This window comes from Callorhinus ursinus, unplaced genomic scaffold (assembly GCF_003265705.2).
Source record: "Callorhinus ursinus isolate GAN/ISIS: 27379988/994484 unplaced genomic scaffold, GSC_fseal_2.0 scaffold11, whole genome shotgun sequence".
NCBI classification, from domain to species: Eukaryota; Metazoa; Chordata; class Mammalia; order Carnivora; family Otariidae; genus Callorhinus; species Callorhinus ursinus.
Genome location: NW_027397073.1, coordinates 36,319,251 through 36,337,962, shown reverse-complemented (window position 1 = coordinate 36,337,962; position 18,712 = coordinate 36,319,251). Strand labels below are relative to the sequence as shown.

Sequence of the window (18,712 nt, the reverse complement as noted above, 5' to 3'; positions counted from 1 at the left end):
GGCACTGCCCCCTGGGATGGTGTCACAGAAGGCCTAGTGGAGAGCTAGGACTTCCACAATGGCCCAGCAGTCCTAAGACCACACATTCCTAACCCCCACTTTGTGGTGTCTGCCAAACTCCCACTTGCACTCAACAGTAACAAAGAGTACCTCCCTACCCTGATGGAGTAGTATCAGAGATATCTAGATAAAACAATATTAAATAAAGTCCAGATTCTCAAACATAACACACACAAAATATGGATCAAGCAAATATCACTCACTGTACCAAGAACCAAAGGGATCTCAAACCGAATGAAAAAAGACTATCAATAGATGCTAACACTGTGGTGACAGAGATATTAGAATTCTCTTACAAAAATTTTAAGGCAGCCATCATAAGAATGCTTCAAGTAGCATAAGCAAATATACTGAAAATTCAATCTATCAAAATTTGTGGAATAAAGCTGAAGCGGGGCTGAGAAATTTTCAGCACTAAATGCATATAATAGAAAAGATGAACAAGTCTCAAATCAATAATCTAAACTCCCACCTCAAAAACCTAGAATAAGAGCAAAATTAACTGAAGAAAACAGAAAGAGGAAATAATAAAAGCAAAAGTTAATGAAACTAAAACAAAAGTAGAGGAAAAAAAATCAGTGAAAAAAAGCTGTTTTCTCCCCAAGTTTTACTGAGATTTAATTGACATACATCATTGTACATCAAGTTTAAGGTGTGCAGCATAATGGTCTGACTTACATATACTTTGAAATGCTTACTGCAGTAAGTTTAACATCCATCATCTCATACAGACACAAAAAAAGTTTTTTTCTCCTTATGATGAGAACTCAGGATTTACTCTTAACGACTTTCATTTATATAATACAGCAAGATAAACTAGTCACAATGTTGTACATTACAGCCCTAGTACCTATCTACCTTGTAACTGGAAGTTTGGACCTTTTGACCCCTTCTTCCAAACCCCCCTCCCTCCTCTGGTAACCACATGTTTGATGTCTTTGTGCTGAGTTTCTGCTTCTAGGGTTTTTTTTTTTTTTTTTTAAAGATTTGACATATAAATAAGATCATTCAGTACTTGTCTTTCTCTGACTTATTTCACTTAGTATAATGCCCTCCAGTCCACCCATGTCACAAATGGCAGCATTTCCTCATTTTTTATGGCTGAATACAGTGTGTATATACACAGTAATTTCTTTATCCATTCATCTGAGGATGAATACTTAGGTAGTTTCCATGTCCTGGAGATTGTAAATAATACTGATATTAACATGGGGGTGCAGATACCTTCTCAAGTTAGCATTTTCATTTCTTTTGGATACATACCAGAAGTGGAACTGCTGCATCATATGGGAGCTCTATTTTTAATTTTTTGAGGATCCTCTACACTGTTTTCCATAGTAATTTTATCAGTTTATAATCCCACCACCAAGGGTTCCCTTTCCTCTACATCCTCTCCAGCATTTGTTCTCTTATCTTTTTGATGATGACCATTCTAACAGGTGTAAGGTGATACCTCATTGTGGTTTTGATTTGCATTTTCCTAATGATTAGTAATGTTGAGCATCAAAGAGCTGTTTCTTTGAAAATATAGATAGAACTGATGAACTTCTACCAAGAATGACAAGGGAAAAAAGGGAAAACACATATTTTCAGTATCAAAAATATCAGTATAGACATCAATAGGACAATAAGGATACAAAGGGCATACAATGAACAACCCCAGACACATAAATTTGACAACTTAGGGAAATGGACTACACTGACTCAAAAAAATACAAACTGCAGCAACTCACCCAATGTATGATACAGAGAATCTAAATAGTCCTGTGACATTTAAGAAAATTGAATATGTAATTTTTAAGTTCCCAAAAAAGAAATCTCCAGATCCAGATGGTTTCTGCCAAATAATTCTACCAAACATTTAAAGAATTTTAAAAATTCTACACAACCTCTTCCAGGAAATAGGGGAACACACCCCAGTTCACCTTATGAAGTCAGTGCTACTCTAATTTCAAAATAAGATGCACAAACACAAAGTGGAGCAAAAGTCCTTATACATACAGATGTAAATATCCTTAACAAAATATTAGCAAATAGAATTCAGCAGTATGTAAAAAGAATTCACAATCACAAACAAGTGGGGTTTATGGTAGGGAGGTACATCTGGCTCAAGATCTGAAAACTGATCAATAATACAGCATATTAAGAGGCTAAAGAAAAGAATCACATGATCAATTGGTGGAAAAAAGACTTGACAAAATTCAGACATTTTACTTTAAAATCTCTCAAAAACCAGCAATAGAGAGGAACTTCCTCAACTTGATATAGAATCTAAAAATAAAACTACAGCTAACATTCTAAAGGTGAAAGACTGACTGTTTTCCCAATAAGGAAAAAGACAAGGATGTCCACTCTCATCATTCTTACTCAACACCGTGCTTGAAATGCCAGCAAGTTCAATAAGGTAAGAAAAAGAAAAACACAAAGTTCAAAGATGAAGAAATAAAAGTGTACCCATTTGTAAATGACATGACTGTCTTCACAGAAAAATCCCAAGGAAACCTACCAAAAAACTCCTACAACTAATAAGTATGTTCAGCAAGGTCACAGAAAACAAGATAAATACTTAAAAATCACTTGTATTTGAATATATAAGCAATGAGCATGTGGACAGTGAAATTAAAAATACAATACCATTTTAAATTGCTCAAAATAGCTAAAATGCTTAAGCGCAAAAACAAAACACATATAGGACTACATAATGTTGATTATAAACATCAAAGAAGATCTAAGGAAACAGAAAGATGTGCCATGTTTATGGACTGGAAGACTCAAAGTAATAAAGATGTCAATTCTCCCTAAACTGCCATATAGCATTAAAGAACCCTTATCAAAATCCCATCAAATAAGTTTTATTAATATAGACGAGATTATTCTAAAGTCTGTATAGAAGAGCAAAGGAACTAGAATAGCTAAAACAATTTTGAAAAATATAGAAGGAACCAGTTTACTCAATTTCAAGATACATAGCTGTAGTAATCAAGACAATGTATGGTGGGGTTCCTGGGTGGCTCAGTCGGTTAAGCATCTACCTTCGGCTCCAGTCATGATCTTAGGGTCCTGGGGTCGAGCCCTACATCAGGCTCCCTGCTCAGCGGGAGCATGCTTCTCCCTCTCCCTCTGCTTCTCCCCTTGCTTGTGCTCTCTCACTCTCTCTCTCTGTCAAATAAATAAATAAAATCTTAAAAAAAAAAAAAAGACTATGTATGGTATTCATTGGTGGAAGGAGAGACACATGGATCAACAGAATAGAGAACCCAGAAATAGAGTCACACAAATAAGTCCAAGTCAATTTAAACAAAAGTGCAGGGGAGCCTGGGTGGCTCGTCGTTGAGCATCTGGCTTCAGCTCAGGTCACGATCCCACAGTCCTGGGATTGAGCCCCGCATCGGGCTCCCTGCTTGGCAGGAGGTCTGCTTCTCCCTCTCCCCTCCCCCTGCTTGTGTTCCCTCTCTTGCTGTGTCTCTCTCTGTCAAATAAATAAATAAAATCTTAAAAAAATACTTTAAGCAAAAGTGCAAAAGCAATTCAATGAAAGAAAGACAGCTTTTGAACAAAGTGCTCGAGATCCTGAACATCTACATGCAAAAACCAAACCCTGACCTAAATTTCACACCTTATACAAAAATTGACTCAAAACATATCATGGACTTAGGCAAATTATATAAACATTTTAGAACAAAACATAGGGGAAAAAAAACCCAAACAAAATCCAGGGCTAAGCAAGGTTCTTAAAGGACATCAAAAGCATAATGCAGGGGCACCTGGGAGTTCAGTCAGTTAAGCACCAGACTCTTGATTTCGGCTCACGTAGTGATCTCGGGGTCATGGGATAGACCCCAGCACTGGGCTCCACACTTAGCAGGGAGTCTGTTTCTCTTCCTCAACCTCTGACCTCCCACCCCCTGGCTCACATACATGCACACTTTCTCTCTCTCTCTCAAATAATCTTTTTGTATAAAAAGCATAATTCAAAACAGAAAATTGGATAAACTGAGGATAAGTAGGGGGTGTGCTGGGAATGAAGTGAATATGGCAATAGAGGGTAACAAAAAAATTCCTTGTGGTGATGGAAATGTTCTTTACCTTGACTATAACAATGTCAGTATCACAACTGTGCTGGGTTTTTTATTCAATACCTATTTTTTGGAAATTACAAAAACTAGTTCTGCATGATGTTACCACTGGGGAAAGCTGGCAAAAGCTAAACAGGATGTATTATTTCTTACAAATGAATGTGAATCTACAATTATCTAAAAATATACAGTATTTTTTATAATTTCACATTAATACCTCAGTTTCAGGGCTAAAGAATCACAACGCAAGCAATGCCCATTAAGAAGGTAACTGCAAGAAACTTCATATGGTATTTACATACTTATTTACAGACATTAATAGCAATTTCTTTGATTTCACCCCAAAAGGATCTGAAAGCTAAAACTTTTAAAAATTAAAACAATTATTATGTTAAATTAGGCAAGATTATAAATAAAACAATACTAATGTAAAACATTCATGGTCTCTACTAATCTGAGAGCAGTTTTCAAACTTTCTGCTCTCAGGACCCCTTCATACTCTTACAAATTATTGAGAACACGAAAGAGATTTTACTCACATAGCTTACATTTACCAATGCTTACCTTATTAAAAATTAAAACAGAATAACTTTAAAATATGTATTAGTTCATTTTAAAGTAGGAATAAAAATTAGATGTTAACATAACGTTTAAAAAATGTATTTCCAGGTGCGCCTGGGCAGCTCAGTCGTTAAGCATCTGCCTTCGGCTCAGGTCATGATCCGAGGGTCCTGGGATTGAGCCCTGCATTGGGCTCCCTGCTCTGCGGGAAGCCTGCTTCTCCCTCTCCCACTCCCCTGCTTATGTTCCCTCTCTGTGTCTCTCTCTCTCTCTCTGTCAAATAAATAAAATCTTAAAAAAAAAAAAGTATTTCCAAAACTTAAAAATGAAGAGTCCTGTTTTACATTTTTGCAAATCTTCAGCACAACAGAATACAGATGGATTTTCATATCTGCTCTCTATTAACTAAGCCATGATAATGTTGTTTCAGTGGAAGCAATGAACAAAAGCAGGCTTCACCCAGATATAGTCAGTGCAAGTATTTTAATAACTATTACAGGTAATTGTGGATATTCTTTTTGAAACTACAACAAAACCCAACAAATTCTATTTTTTTAAAAGATGGTAAATTGCAATATAGAATCCTAAAATATACCAATCAACTTTAAAAACTGTTAGGTTAAAATCCTTGTCTACCAGGCTCTTTGAATGGATCTTTTACTCATGCATAATTTTGTAACATCATGCATTGGTCTTCTGATAAATACTAGTTCACGGTTATAAAGATATTCCAACTATTGAAACATTTCATTAGGCAGTATCAAAAGTCACATGTGTAAATATCATTACTGATTTCACTGGAGAAGTGTTTAAAAAATATTGGGAAGTTGTTAGGCTCAAGGTGACACATGCAAGTTTTCCAAAAATCTATTCACAGATGACATGATTTTACTTGTAGAAAACCCTAAAGATTCCACAAAAAACAAACCTATTTAGCAAAGTTGCAGCATACAAAATCAGCACTCAAAATTCAGTTTCTATAAATTATAATAAACCCAAAAAGGAAACTAAAGACAATTCCATTTATAATCAGATAAAAACAATAACTTACAAATAATTTAACCAAGGAGGTGTAAGACTTGTACACTGAAAACTACAAAACATTGCTGAAGGAAATGAAAGAAGACATAAATAAATTCAAATAGATCCCATGTCCACGGGTTGGAAGACTTACTACTGATAAGATAATACCTCTCAAAGTGACCTACCGATTAAATGGAAACCCTATTAAACTCTCCACAGCATTTTTGCAGAAATAAAAAACCCATCCTAAAACTCATATATATTTTCAAGTGATATCAAATGGCCAAAAGAATCTTAGAAAAGAAATCAAAGTTGGAAGACTTGTACATCCTGACTGCAAAACTTACGAGAAAGCTACACTAATTGGAATAGTACTGTACAGGCATAAATACAGGCAAATAAATCAAAGGAACAAAATAGCCCAGAAATAAACCCTCATGCATAGAATCATCACTAATTATTATGGAAATACAAATTAAAATCCCAAGCAGGAGCACCTGGGTAGCTCAGTCGTTAAGTGTCTGCCTTCAGCTCAGGTCATGATCCCAGGGTCCTGGGATCGAGCCCCGCATCAGGCTCCCTGCTTAGCAGGGAGCCTGCTTCTCCCTCTCCCTCTGCTGCTCCCCCTGCTTGTGCTCACTCTCTCTGTCAAATAAATAAGTAAAATTAAAAAAAAAATAGATAAAACCCCAAGCAGATACTACTCCACATTCATTAGGATTATTTTCAAAAACAAAACCAAACAAAACAACACAAAAAATAATAAACTTTGGCAAGGATGTGCAAAAATTAGAACCATGCGGGATGCCTGGGTGCCTCAGTCGTTAAGCATCTGCCTCCGGCTCAGGTCATGATCCCAGGGTCCTGGAATCAAGTCCTGCATTGGGCTCCTTGCTCAGCAGGGAGTCTGCCTCTCCCTCTGCCTGTCACTTCCCCTCCTTGTGCTCTCTCTCTCTAATAGATAACATCTTAAAAAAAAAAAAGGAAAAGAAATTAGAACCATGGTTCACTGCAAGTGGGAATGTAAAATGGTGCAGTTGCTGTGGAAAACAGTATAGTGGTTCCTCAAACAATTAAACACAGAATTATGGTATGACCCAGCAATTCCACTTCTGGATACATACTAAAGAGAAATAAAGAAGCTATTCAAACAGATATTTGTACACCCATGTTCATAACACCATTATACACAATAGCCACAAGGCGGAAGCAACAGATGTCATCAACAGATGAATAAATAAAATGTACATATACATAAAATAAATAAAATTTTATATACATAAAATGGAATATTATTCAGCTTTAAAAAGATATTTTGGCATATGCTACAACATGAATGAAACTTGCAGACATATGAAGTTAAATAAGCCAGTGACACACACACACACACACACACACACACACACACTAAATTACATGATTTCACTTATATGAAGTACCTACAGTAGTCAAATTCACAGAGTGTAGAAGGGTGGTTACCAGGGGCCAGGAGAGGAGAGAATGGGGAGTTATTTTTTAATGGATATGGAGTTTCAGTTTGGGAAAATGAAAAGAGGTCTGGAGACGGATGGTGATCCCAGTTGCAAAATAATGTGAAAGTACATAATGCTACTGAACTGCACATTTTAAAAATGATTAAAATGGTAAATTTATATTATGTATACCTTACCACAATAAAGACCAAGAAAAAAGGTTAAAATGTTAAATTTTATGTCACATATACTTTACCACAATAAAGAAAGGTGCACCGTGCACACACGCACACGCAGACACACACACACACAGATATGCACTCAAGGATCAAGATGTAACAAATTAGTAATGTGAACTGCTTTGATTAGCAGTCAGGAATGTGATATATTTTTAGTTGTGAATGTGGTGTGACAAACACAATGAATCCTCTGCCTTGACTAATATTTAGGTACTACCAGTTTTCACTCAACATCGGCTTTTACACTATCACAGCATATGTCAACAGTTAAAAGGGGGAAAATGTCTTAGAAGTATTACAAAAGTAATTTTCACCTTGTGGACTCATACACTCCCTAAAAGAATCTTGGTGATCCACCAGCTATACTTTAAGAACACTACTCTAAGAATTGATAAATACAGGAAGAACAGAACAATATGACAGACTGAAAAAGCTGGAAATTTTCCAAGTCTTTCTCAATAAGGGAAATGTTTGTAACTGGAATTCATTATTTGCCTTAAGATGTCAGAAGTTCCTAAATCAGGCACTGTCTTTAAAAGAAACAGCAAAACATTCTGCAATACTCCTTCCAGCTCTAAAAGTCTCAGATGCTACATACTTTCCAACATTCATTCATTAACTCATTCAACACATATTTCCTGAGTATCTACCTTGTGCTAGATTCTGAGGCAAAAAAGGAATAGGCTCAGTCCTCCAGTAGAAAGAAACTCAACACAGAACCATTAAAATACTGGACGGTAAGTGCTATAACAATAGCAGTATAAAGTACTTGGGAGGTGATGCCACAGACTATGTCAGGGTTGGAAGACTCAGCAAATTTAAAGGTAAGACTACTGAAATGGAGTCTGGAGAGCAGAAAGAAAAAGAATAAAGAAAAGGACTCTGTGGCACACCACCAATACAACAAACATAAACATTATAGGAATCCCAGAAGAGAGGAAGGTGCATAAAGAATATTTGAGGAAACAATGGCCAAAAATGCCCCCAAATCTAGGAAAGACATGAATCAACAAATCCAAGCATCTCAACGAACTCTTAAGTAGGATAAACTCAAAGAGACCCACACTGAGACATATTATAAAAAAACTTTCAGAAGCCAAAGAATTTTGAAAGCAAGAAACGACTCACTGTCATGCAAAAGGAAGCTCAATAAGACTAAAAGCCAACTTCTGATCAAAAACTATAGAGGCCACGAACCGTGAGAGACGACGGACTCTGAAAAACCAACTGAGAGTTCTAGAGGGGAGGGGGTTGGGGGGATGGGTTAGCCTGGTGATGGGTATTAAAGAGGGCACGTTCTGCGTGGAGCACTGGGTGTTATGCACAAACAATGAATCATGGAACACTACATCAAGAACTAATGATGTAATGTATGGTGATTAACATAACAATAAAAAATTTTAAAAAAATAAAAAAAAACTATAGAGGCCAAAAGGAAGTGGGATGCCATATTAAAACAAAACAAAAAACTGCAAGAAACCTGGCAAAACTGTCCTTCAATACTGAAGAAATTAAGACATTTTAAGCTAAACAAAAGCTAAGGGAGTTTGTCACTAGTAGACTTGTCCTACAAGAAATCCTAAAGGGACTCCTGAAGGCTGAAATGAAAGGACATTAGATAATAACTAGAAGCCATAGAAAGATCATCAATAAAGGTTAACTATGTAAGTAAATATAAAAACCAGTATTAACTTATGTTTTGGTTTTTAACTCTTTGTTTCCTATATGATTTAAAAGACAAATGCATAAAACAATAATTATAAGTCTGTTGATGGGCATACAACTTGTAAGAATACACAGGAAAACTGGGGTGGGGAGAAGAACAACTTGCAGGGGGCAGGGCAGAAAGGACAGGGGTGGGGAGATGTCCTACCAGACATGAAAACATACCAAAGAATGTGATAGTGGTACATAAACAGACACACCAATGAAACAGAATGACAGTCTAGAAATATACCAAATACAGATAGAAACTTAATTTATGATAAAAGAGACATTTCAAATATGTGCGGATAAAAACGAACTTAAAAAATGGTGTGATACACTAATGCCTATCACTTCTATCATGGTCTCTTAAGTCAGCTGAAACCACTAAGAAAAAAAACTAGAATACTTAGTAACATGAATATTTATAAATTTTAAGATTAAAAACAGATCCATCGTAAATGTTCATCAATAAAGTAATGGTTATATAAATTTTGGTGCACCCATAAAACAGAATACATGCAGTAATTTTTTAAAAAGATTTATTTATTTGAGAGATGGTGGGGGGAGAACCCTCAAACAGAGTGTGGAGCCATGCAGGGCTCAACGCTGACCCTGAGATTATGACCTGAAATGAAATCAAGAGTCAGACACATAACCAACAGAGCCACCCAGGCAACCCCATTGCTGTAATTTTTTTAAATGAGGTAACACCATATACAAAAATATGTAACAATCTGAAATATATCAAAAGGGAAAAAAGCAAAGCACAGAGAAGTCTATATGTTAGTCTATATAATACTCTACTATCTGTCCAAGCAAGAGAATGAAATTATAACATATTTATGACTATACATAGAAAATTCTGTAAGAATATATAAATTAACAAATTGATTCTAGGTGGGGAAAATGTGTAGGTAAGGTAGGGAAAAATAATGGGAAGGAGTCTTACTCTCTTTATAACCTTTTTCCCTTTTGAATTTTACTTTATGGGCATGTTATTACTAAGATACAGCTGTGTATTTTTTAATACACCTGGGAAGTCCAAGCAATTAACATAAGCGCAGGAAAGTTTTTACTTAATTTCTCAGTTATTAGAGAAGGGACTAGGGAAAAGCTATAAAAAGAAGAATAAGACTAATAGGTGCCTGATAGCAGCCAAGTTATGCTACAGAACAAAAAATGCCCAAAAAACCTAGATCACAGCAAGGTGACTAAATAGTCATTATAATCTTTTTAATGCCTTTTACAAACAAAAAGATTTAAAATACCTTAAATCACTTAAAGTTCTTTGTGACATAGAACATTAAAAATTTATCTAAAATGTTTACTTTATTATCCTGCCTAATTCCAAAAAGGAATCATGAATTGAAATGTTATAGTTACAATGTCAAGTAACATTTGTTCTACATAAAACCACATTTAAATGACTAAAGCAACAGTAAAAATTGTCTATATATTTTGTAAACTCCTGGCAAATTCTATTCATATTTTAAATCTCAAATCAAAGAAGCTTTCTCTGATTGCCTAAATTAGACTAGCTTCCCAGTTATATTTCTTCTTTGTATCACTGTTCTGGTACTAATTTAATTTAGTAGAGTCCATTTCCCTGACTGGTATATAAGTTCCATGAAGACAGCTATGTGTCTCTTATCTGCTGAATCATCCTTGGTCTAGCAACAGAGCAGGAGATCCCTTAATAAGTATTTGAGGAATAAAGGAAACCAATACAATTAACTTACTGATAACATTTCAAATCAAAAATTCATTTTATCCAAAACACACCTGTAAAATTATGGATTATCATACTATGTTTGTTTAACCTTGAAGCACACCTTTATTTTTATTAGAAATTTAAGGGTAGGGCGCCTGGGTGGCTCAGTCGGTTAAGCGTCTGCCTTCAACTCAGGTGATGATCCCAGAGTCCCGCATCAGGCTCCCTGCTCCTTGGGGAGCCTGCCTCTCCCTCTGCCTCTCTGTCGCTCATGAATAAATATTAAAAAAAAAAAAAAAGAAATTTAAGGGTAATTTGCTTAAAATTTTGCAACAGCAAAAATATCACATGAACAATTTTTTTTAAAAAGCTTATGTCATAGGAAAGAGAACCTAAAAAAATTACAAGACAAAGGGAAATTTCATAAATTAAGTTAAAGTTCACATTGAGTAGGACAGGAATTAATATCTTGGAGAGAATATGTCTGCTTAACCAACTGAGCCACCCAGGCGCCCTGAGAATATGTCTGCTTAAGGCAAAGCAGTGTCTGCTTTAGGTAATGCAATGTAACCTAGACTCATTCTATCTATCTATCTATCTATCTATCTATCTATCTATCTATCTATCTGACAGAGAGAGAGAGGGAGATCACAGGTAGGCAGAGCGAGAGGGAGAAGCAGGCTCTCCGTGAGAAGCAGGCTCCCCACTGAGCGGGAAGCAGGGCTTGATCCCAGGACGCGGGAATCATGACCTGAGCCGAAGGCAGATGCTTAACCGACTGAGCCACTCAGGCGCCCCTAGACATTTGATCTAACTACCAATTTACAGGAAATGGTCTAGTTCTCAGTGTATGGTTTGTGCATGCCTGGGGGTCCTCCAGATGTTTTCAGAGAGTCCATGAAGTCAGAACTATTTTCACATTTATTTTTTTACACTATTTGCCTTTTTCATTCTAGTTCTCTCACACGTGTAGAGTGGTGTATTCCAGAGGTCATGTGATATACAATAGAGCAAGACTAAATGCAAAGGCAGACATGAGAATCCAGCTGGCTTCAGTTAAGACAGACATGAAGATCTGCAAAAATATAAGTCACTCCTTTCCCTAATATTTTTAGAAAATAGTTATCTTTCATTATGTTACTTTACATTAACATGAAATCAATTTAGCATTGTAGTTTTAAAATAAGTAATTATTAAGTAAATACTTTAAATGTTTTCGTTTTGGGGGGCGCCTGGGTGGCTCAGTTGGTTGGGCGGCTGCCTTCAGCTCAGGTCATGATCCTGGAATCCCAGGATCAAGTCCTGCATCGGGCTCCCTGCTAGGTGGGGAGTCTGCTTCTCTCTCTGACCCTCCCCCCCTCATCTGTGCGCTCTCTCTCTCATTCTCTCTCTCAAATAAATAAAAATAAATGTTTTTATTTTGGGGCACCTGGGTGGTTCAATCCATTAAGTGTCTGCCTTCAGCACAGGTCGTGATCCCAGGGTCCTGGGATGGAGCCCCACATCGGGCTCCCTGCTCATCAGGGAGCCTACTTCTCCCTCTCCCTCTGCTGCTCCCCGTTTGTACACTGTCTCCCTGTCAAATAAATAAAATCTTAAAAAAATAAAGATTTTATTTATTTTTAGAGAGAGTGAGTGTGAGCAGGAATAAGAGGGAGAGAGAAGGGGCGCCTGGGTGGCTCAGTCCGTTAAGCAGCTGCCTTCAGCTCAGGTCATGATCCCGGGGCCTGGGATCAAGCCCCACGTCCGGCTCCCTGCTCAGTGGAGAGCCTGCTTTTCCCTCTCCCTCTGCCTGCTGCTCTGCCTCCTTGTGCTTTCTCTCTCTCTGTCAAATAAATAAAATCTTAAAAAAAAAAAAAAAAAAAAGAGGGAGAGAGAAGCTGAAGCAGACTCGGCACTGCGGGCAGAGCCCAATGTGGAGTTCTATCCCATGATGGCAAGATCATGACCTCAGCCAAAACCAAGAGTCAAACGCTTAACCAACTGAGCCCAATTTTGATGTTTCTGTGTGTAGAAAAGAGCCCAAATATCAGTGTTGTTTTGTAAATTCTGGTAATGTTCATGGTTATTATTTCCATAGCAATGACTGTAAAATATAACTTAATAAGTGATATATGTTAATAGTTTTATAATTCAGCCCCAAACTTGAGTCAGAGATTAAAATAACTGCATTCAAAAGACAGTAGGTAAGAGAGTGAAGAAACAACCACTGAATGAGAGAAAACATTTGCAAGTTATGGATCTGATAAGGGACTCATATCCAGAATACATAAAGAACACTTATAACTCAATTAATAGAAAGACAACCCAATTTGAAAATGGGTAAGGATCAGGGCGCCCAGGTAGCTCAGTTGGTTAAGTGTCCAACTCTTGATCCCAGCTCAGGTCTTGATCTCGGGATGGTGAGTTCAAGCTCTGCATTGGGCTTCAGGCTGGGTGTGGAGCCTACTTCAAAAAAGGGGGGAGAGGGGTTTGAACATACATTTCTCCAAAGACAACATACAAATGGCCAATAAGCACATGAAAATGTGCTCAACATTCTTGCTAACAGGGAAATGCAAATAAAATTCACAATCATACACCAATTTACACCCAATAGGGTGGCTATAATCAAAAAGACAGATAATACAAGTCTTGCCAGAGATGCAGAAAAATTGGATCCTCATACACTGCTCGTAGGAATGTATGATAGTCACTGTGGAAAGCAGTCTGGCAGTTCTTCAAAAGGTTAAACATAGAGTTCCTATATGACCTAGCAATTCTACCCATAGGTATATTTCCAAAAAATATGAAAAACACAGCCACACAAAAACTTGTACGTAAATGTTCATAGCACTACTATTCATTATAGCAAAACATGGAAACAACCCAAATGTCTATCAACTGATGAATAAAAAAATTCACATAATGGATTACTGTTTGGCCATAAAAAGGAATGAAATACTGGGGCACCTGAGTGGCAGTCTGTTAAGCGTCAGATTCCTGGTCTTGGCTCAGGTTGTGATCTCAAGGTCATGAGATCCAGCCCGGTATCAGGCGCCATACTCAGCTGGGAGTCTGCTTAAGACTCTCTCTCTCTCTCTCTCTCTCTCTCTCCCTCTGCCCCTCCCATCCACACTCTCTCTCTAAAATAAATAAATATTAAAAAAGGAATGAAGTATTGATAAATGCTACAACATGGATGAGCCTGGAAAACATCCTAACCAAAGGAAGTCAATCACAAAAGATGTCATACTGCATGCTTCCATTTAATGAATTGCTAAGAATAGGCAAATCTATAGAGACAAAGTAAATTAATGGCTGCCTAGGGCTGGGGAAGGTGGAAGGGGTTGGGGGATGATGGCTTAAAGGCAGTTTCTTTTTGGGTGATGAAAACATTCTAAAATTGTGGTGGCAGACTCACAACTATATGATACACTAAAAACCACTTAACTGTATACTTTAAATGAGTGGATTGTGTGATATGTTAATTATATCTCAATAAAGCTGTTACAGGGTGCCTAGGTGGCTCAGTTGGTTAAGCATCTGCCTTCAGGTCAGGTCATGATCCCAGGGTCCTGGGATTGAGGCCCACATAGGGCTCCCTGCTCAAGTGAGTCTGCTTCTCCCTCTACCCTTTCCCCCCTGCTCCTGATCTCTCTCTCAAATAAATAAAATCTTAAAAAAAAAAAAAATTTTTTTTAAAGCTGTTACAAAACAACAAAATCCTCACGTTTTTGGTTACACTCTATTGCATTTCTCAGGGAAATTATAGCTACTTTAGTCTTCATAAAGGCCTTGGGGTATATCCCTCTAAACAGAAATTCTCTTTTTCTTGTCCCCACTCCAGAAATTCTCTCTCTTTAAAGGAGGCAAAAACAAGGAAGGTAGAACAAGAAAGGAAATCTTCAAAACTGAATGATTACCATGTGTGACATTATCATTTTACCTACTCATTCTTATATTTTGAACAGTAATTTTTCCTACTAGTGTCACATTTTTGTCTTCTTTAAACATTTCAAGAAACTAAAGAAGGCCAAGCTTAATATAAAATGTTCAACTTATTTTATTTACTTCTTTATTTCAAGTTTGATCAATTTGTTTTATAAACACTTATTTTGTAGAGATAATGTGAGGATTCACGATATCACATAAGATGGCTAAAACAATCCCTGATATTCAGTAAATTATTCTCATTATCATTATGCTACAGGTAATGCAGGATCCTAAAGTTGAGGAGCAAAACTGTAGAGGTGGGGGTGGGGGGGACACAAAGACTGTGCCCTACAAAGGTACATTTATGTCAAGGAAAAGAAACTTTTGTTAGATAATTCAAGACCAAACAAAATCGCAGCAGCAGCAGCAGCAGCAGCATGATCATCACCACCACTACTTCCACCATCACCATCATCACCCAACACCACGCTCCTCCTAAAGCATCTATTTATATGCCTTTAATTTTTTCTAATTATGAAGCACTTAAATGTATGGAAATATCCCCAAACCCGGTAAACAGAACATCCTATCATTTTCCCACGTGTATCAAATTTTTCAAAAACGTATGAAATATAAGATAACACAGATCCATTTTCACTTCCTCTCTCCCTTATGGTAACCACTGTCTTGCAATATGATGTTAATCATCACTATGCATATTTTAACTGTAACTACAGGTATCTGTGAACAAAATAGAATATTGTTTTTGCATGTTTTCAAACTTTACCAAATGGCACCTTGCTTTCTTAGCTCAACATTTTGCTTGTTTGTTGTTTTTTAATTCAGTCATGTTGTTTCATGACAACTGTCGGTCAGTATTATATTCTATGAATATTACAATATATTTGTCCATACTCCCAACTAATGAGATGTTTAAACGCTTTCTAATTTTGTTACTAAGAAGCTGCAATAAATATAATTTCTTGAGCACAGGTACTAGTTTCTAGGATACATTCCTAGAAGAACTGCTAGGTCAAAGACTATGTACCTTCAACTTCATTAGAGATCACTAAGTAAGAGTGTTCCATTTTTCTCCTCATCCTCACTGATTCTTGGTATTGTCATACTTTTTTACTTTTGCAAACCGAAGGGTATGAAGGGGTACCTCACTGGTTTATTTTTTCCTGATTATTAAGATTAAGTATCATTTATTGGCCTTTCAGTATTTCTCTCATGTGAAATGCCTTTAACAGCATTGCTATTTTTCTATTGATTTGTAGTAGTTCTTAAGATAGTCTGGGTACCAATCCTTTATTGATTATATGTGTTTCTAAAATTCCCTCCACCCCAAAGTATAAGCCTTTTGCTTATTTCGAAATCTAATAAAGTATAGGAGGAGCAAAGACAATCTCTGCCTTTTCAAAGTTCACAGCTATTTTCCAGACCTTTATACCTAGGTTTCTCAAACCTTTCTGACCATTCAGAAGGTCAGAATTCCTCCTTGAGTGCCAATACACATACACTTTATACATGAACTGAAAAACAGGACTCTAAGTCAATTTCTCCTAAGAGATTAACCACAAGCAAATACACAAGCACAGTTCTCCATTCCCTATAGCCAACGCCACATTTTAGCTCTCATATTCATCCACATAGAGATTTCATATGGGTCAGTAAAACAAGCATCTATTTTGATTAATAACAGCTGGTAAAACCCCTAATTAATAAATAACCATCAGATCGATACATCAGGATGTCTGAAACAATAACAAGAAGTGCCCATTCTCTCTCCCCAATGAATTGAAGAATTAAGGTGCAAACCCAGACTCTAAGCAAATGAAATTTTTTTTATTTTTAGTCACACTAACACACAATCAGTTCTTACAGATACAGTTGCTCTGCAGAAGTGAAATGATTCCAAATATTTTAGTGAGAGCACATACTGCTCTTAAAAGTTAACTTCATTTACAAGAGCGCTAATGTTTTGCAAAACAAGCACGCGGCCCTAGAAGTATATAATCACTCAGCAAGAAAGGACTTTAGATCACTCAATCGAACTTCATTTTGAGGTGAGGCAACTGCTAACAAATTCGCCGAATCCTAGTCCTCTAAAATCTACAAATTCAGGGTTCTTCCACTGCATCATGCATGGATGCAATTTTAGATTCCCCAATTCCAAAACTCTGATTCCGCTATTAATTTTACAAGACTGAGTTGATGTATTATAGAAATGATGGAATTAACTCCCATCCCCATACCAATCTTTTTTTTTCCTTTCCACTTCCCTTTTCCACCCCTATCCTCCATTATGATCTACAGAATGTGAAAAAATACCTGACTGCCTGAATTTCTGGCTCTAAACAGGGACAGAGTCCTGAGCCCCTGACTACTGCCTCTGTGTTAAACCAGAAGGGTTTTTTATTTTTGTTTTTGTTGTTTTTAATCCTTCATTCCCTATGCAATAATACCTACGAAGCGCAGATTCTGCGGGAAGCGCGGTGGACGCCGCTCCTCCTAGCCCGCGGACCACCGACGCCAGGGAGCCGGGGGCGCGGCGGGCGCCGGGTAGGGCGGTGCCGGGCAGCAGGGAGCTGGGGTCGCGGGGGGAATGGGGCTGGCAGGGAGAGGGGCCCGGCGGCACCAGGGAACAGGCCGGGTGGCGGGGCGACTCACCTTTACGCAGCTCCCGCTCCCACACGGTGACTATGGGCCGCGAGTGCTTGCGGTGATGGATGAGCCACAGGGACAAGGTCTGCACGCTCTGCTGCGAGTTGCTCAACTCCGACAGCTTCTTCTCCAGCGCCGCCTCAGAGAAGGCTGACATCCCTCCGATACCGCGTTCACGCCGTCCCACGCGGTGGGGCTGAGGGGAGGAGAGTTTAGCCGCCCGCGCCGCGGCCTCGCCCCCTCACCCCACCCTTCCCCACGCCTTCACCACCGCTGCCGCCACATCCAAGACCGGCCGCAAACCAGCAAGATGGCGTCTGGCCGGCAGTGACGTCAGGACCCAGCCTCGCCCCGCCCTCGGAAGAGGCGAGGCCAAGCGGCGGGACCTCAGAGCGAAAGGACGGGGCCAAAACTGGCGCATGGAAGGCACACGGGGGCGTGCCGCCGGGGTTTTGGCCAGGGGAGAGGTGGGGTTTACCCAGCCTGGACGCCTTCTAGGGTAAAACTGTCTGCTGAAAAAGGAGTGATTAAAAATCTCTACATTGGCTAAAAAAAAAAAAAAAAATCTCTACATTGGCGTGTAAATTGGTACAGCCAATTTGGGAGACTATTTGGCGTGATATATTACATTTTAAAATTGCACCTTCCCTATGTCCCTGCAATTTGGCTAATTGCCATCAGTGCTAGGGGAACAGCAGCATGTTTGCGCAAGGAGCTGTATGCTAGCTGTTCGGTCTGGCTCACTAACCCTAAGAGTTGGGACATTCACAGAAGGTAAATGCTAGATTAATTGTGATACTGCATATTATAGAATATATGTAGCAGTTCAAAAGATTAATAAATCCAATGGTGGGTTGGAGGGTTTTTTTAAGTTTCAGAGTGAAAAATACAGTTATAACATTTGTTTTATGAAAGTATATATTGTGGGGCACCTGGGTGGCTCAGTCGGTTAAGCCTCAGACTCTTAATTTCGGCTCAGGTCCTGATCTCAGGGTTGTGGGATCGAGCCTCCCCACTGGGCTACCTGCTTAGTAAGGAGTCGGCTTGGGATTCTTTTTCTCCCAATCCCTCTGCCTCTCCCCCTCTCCCTGCTCATGTTCTCTCTCTCTCTAAATAAATAAATAAAATCTTCAAAAAAATAAAAGTATATATTGTATATGAATTCATAAGTATGTAAATGCATGGCAAAAAGTTTGGAAGAATACACACTACTTTAATAGTGGTGTCAAAGACAGGATCAGAATTGGAGCCCTTAACCTGTGTTTATATTGTTTTTATTTT

General features: G+C 38.1%; 1 protein-coding gene across 6 annotated transcripts in view; it reads right to left on the bottom strand.

Annotated features, from left to right (window-relative positions):
- RPRD1A (regulation of nuclear pre-mRNA domain containing 1A) overlaps positions 1–17,742 on the bottom strand; it is a 72,335-nt gene extending 54,593 nt beyond the window's left edge. For all 6 annotated transcript variants that reach the window (XR_012380038.1, XR_012380039.1, XM_025886666.2 and 3 more), the window contains exon 1: positions 17,438–17,742. Coding sequence is in view for 4 of the 6 variants with exons in the window: in XM_025886666.2 (XP_025742451.1) it covers positions 17,438–17,588 (151 nt within the window). In the remaining 2 variants the exon portion in view is untranslated. The remainder of the gene's footprint in view (positions 1–17,437) is intronic.
- Positions 17,743–18,712: the final 970 nt, after the last annotated feature.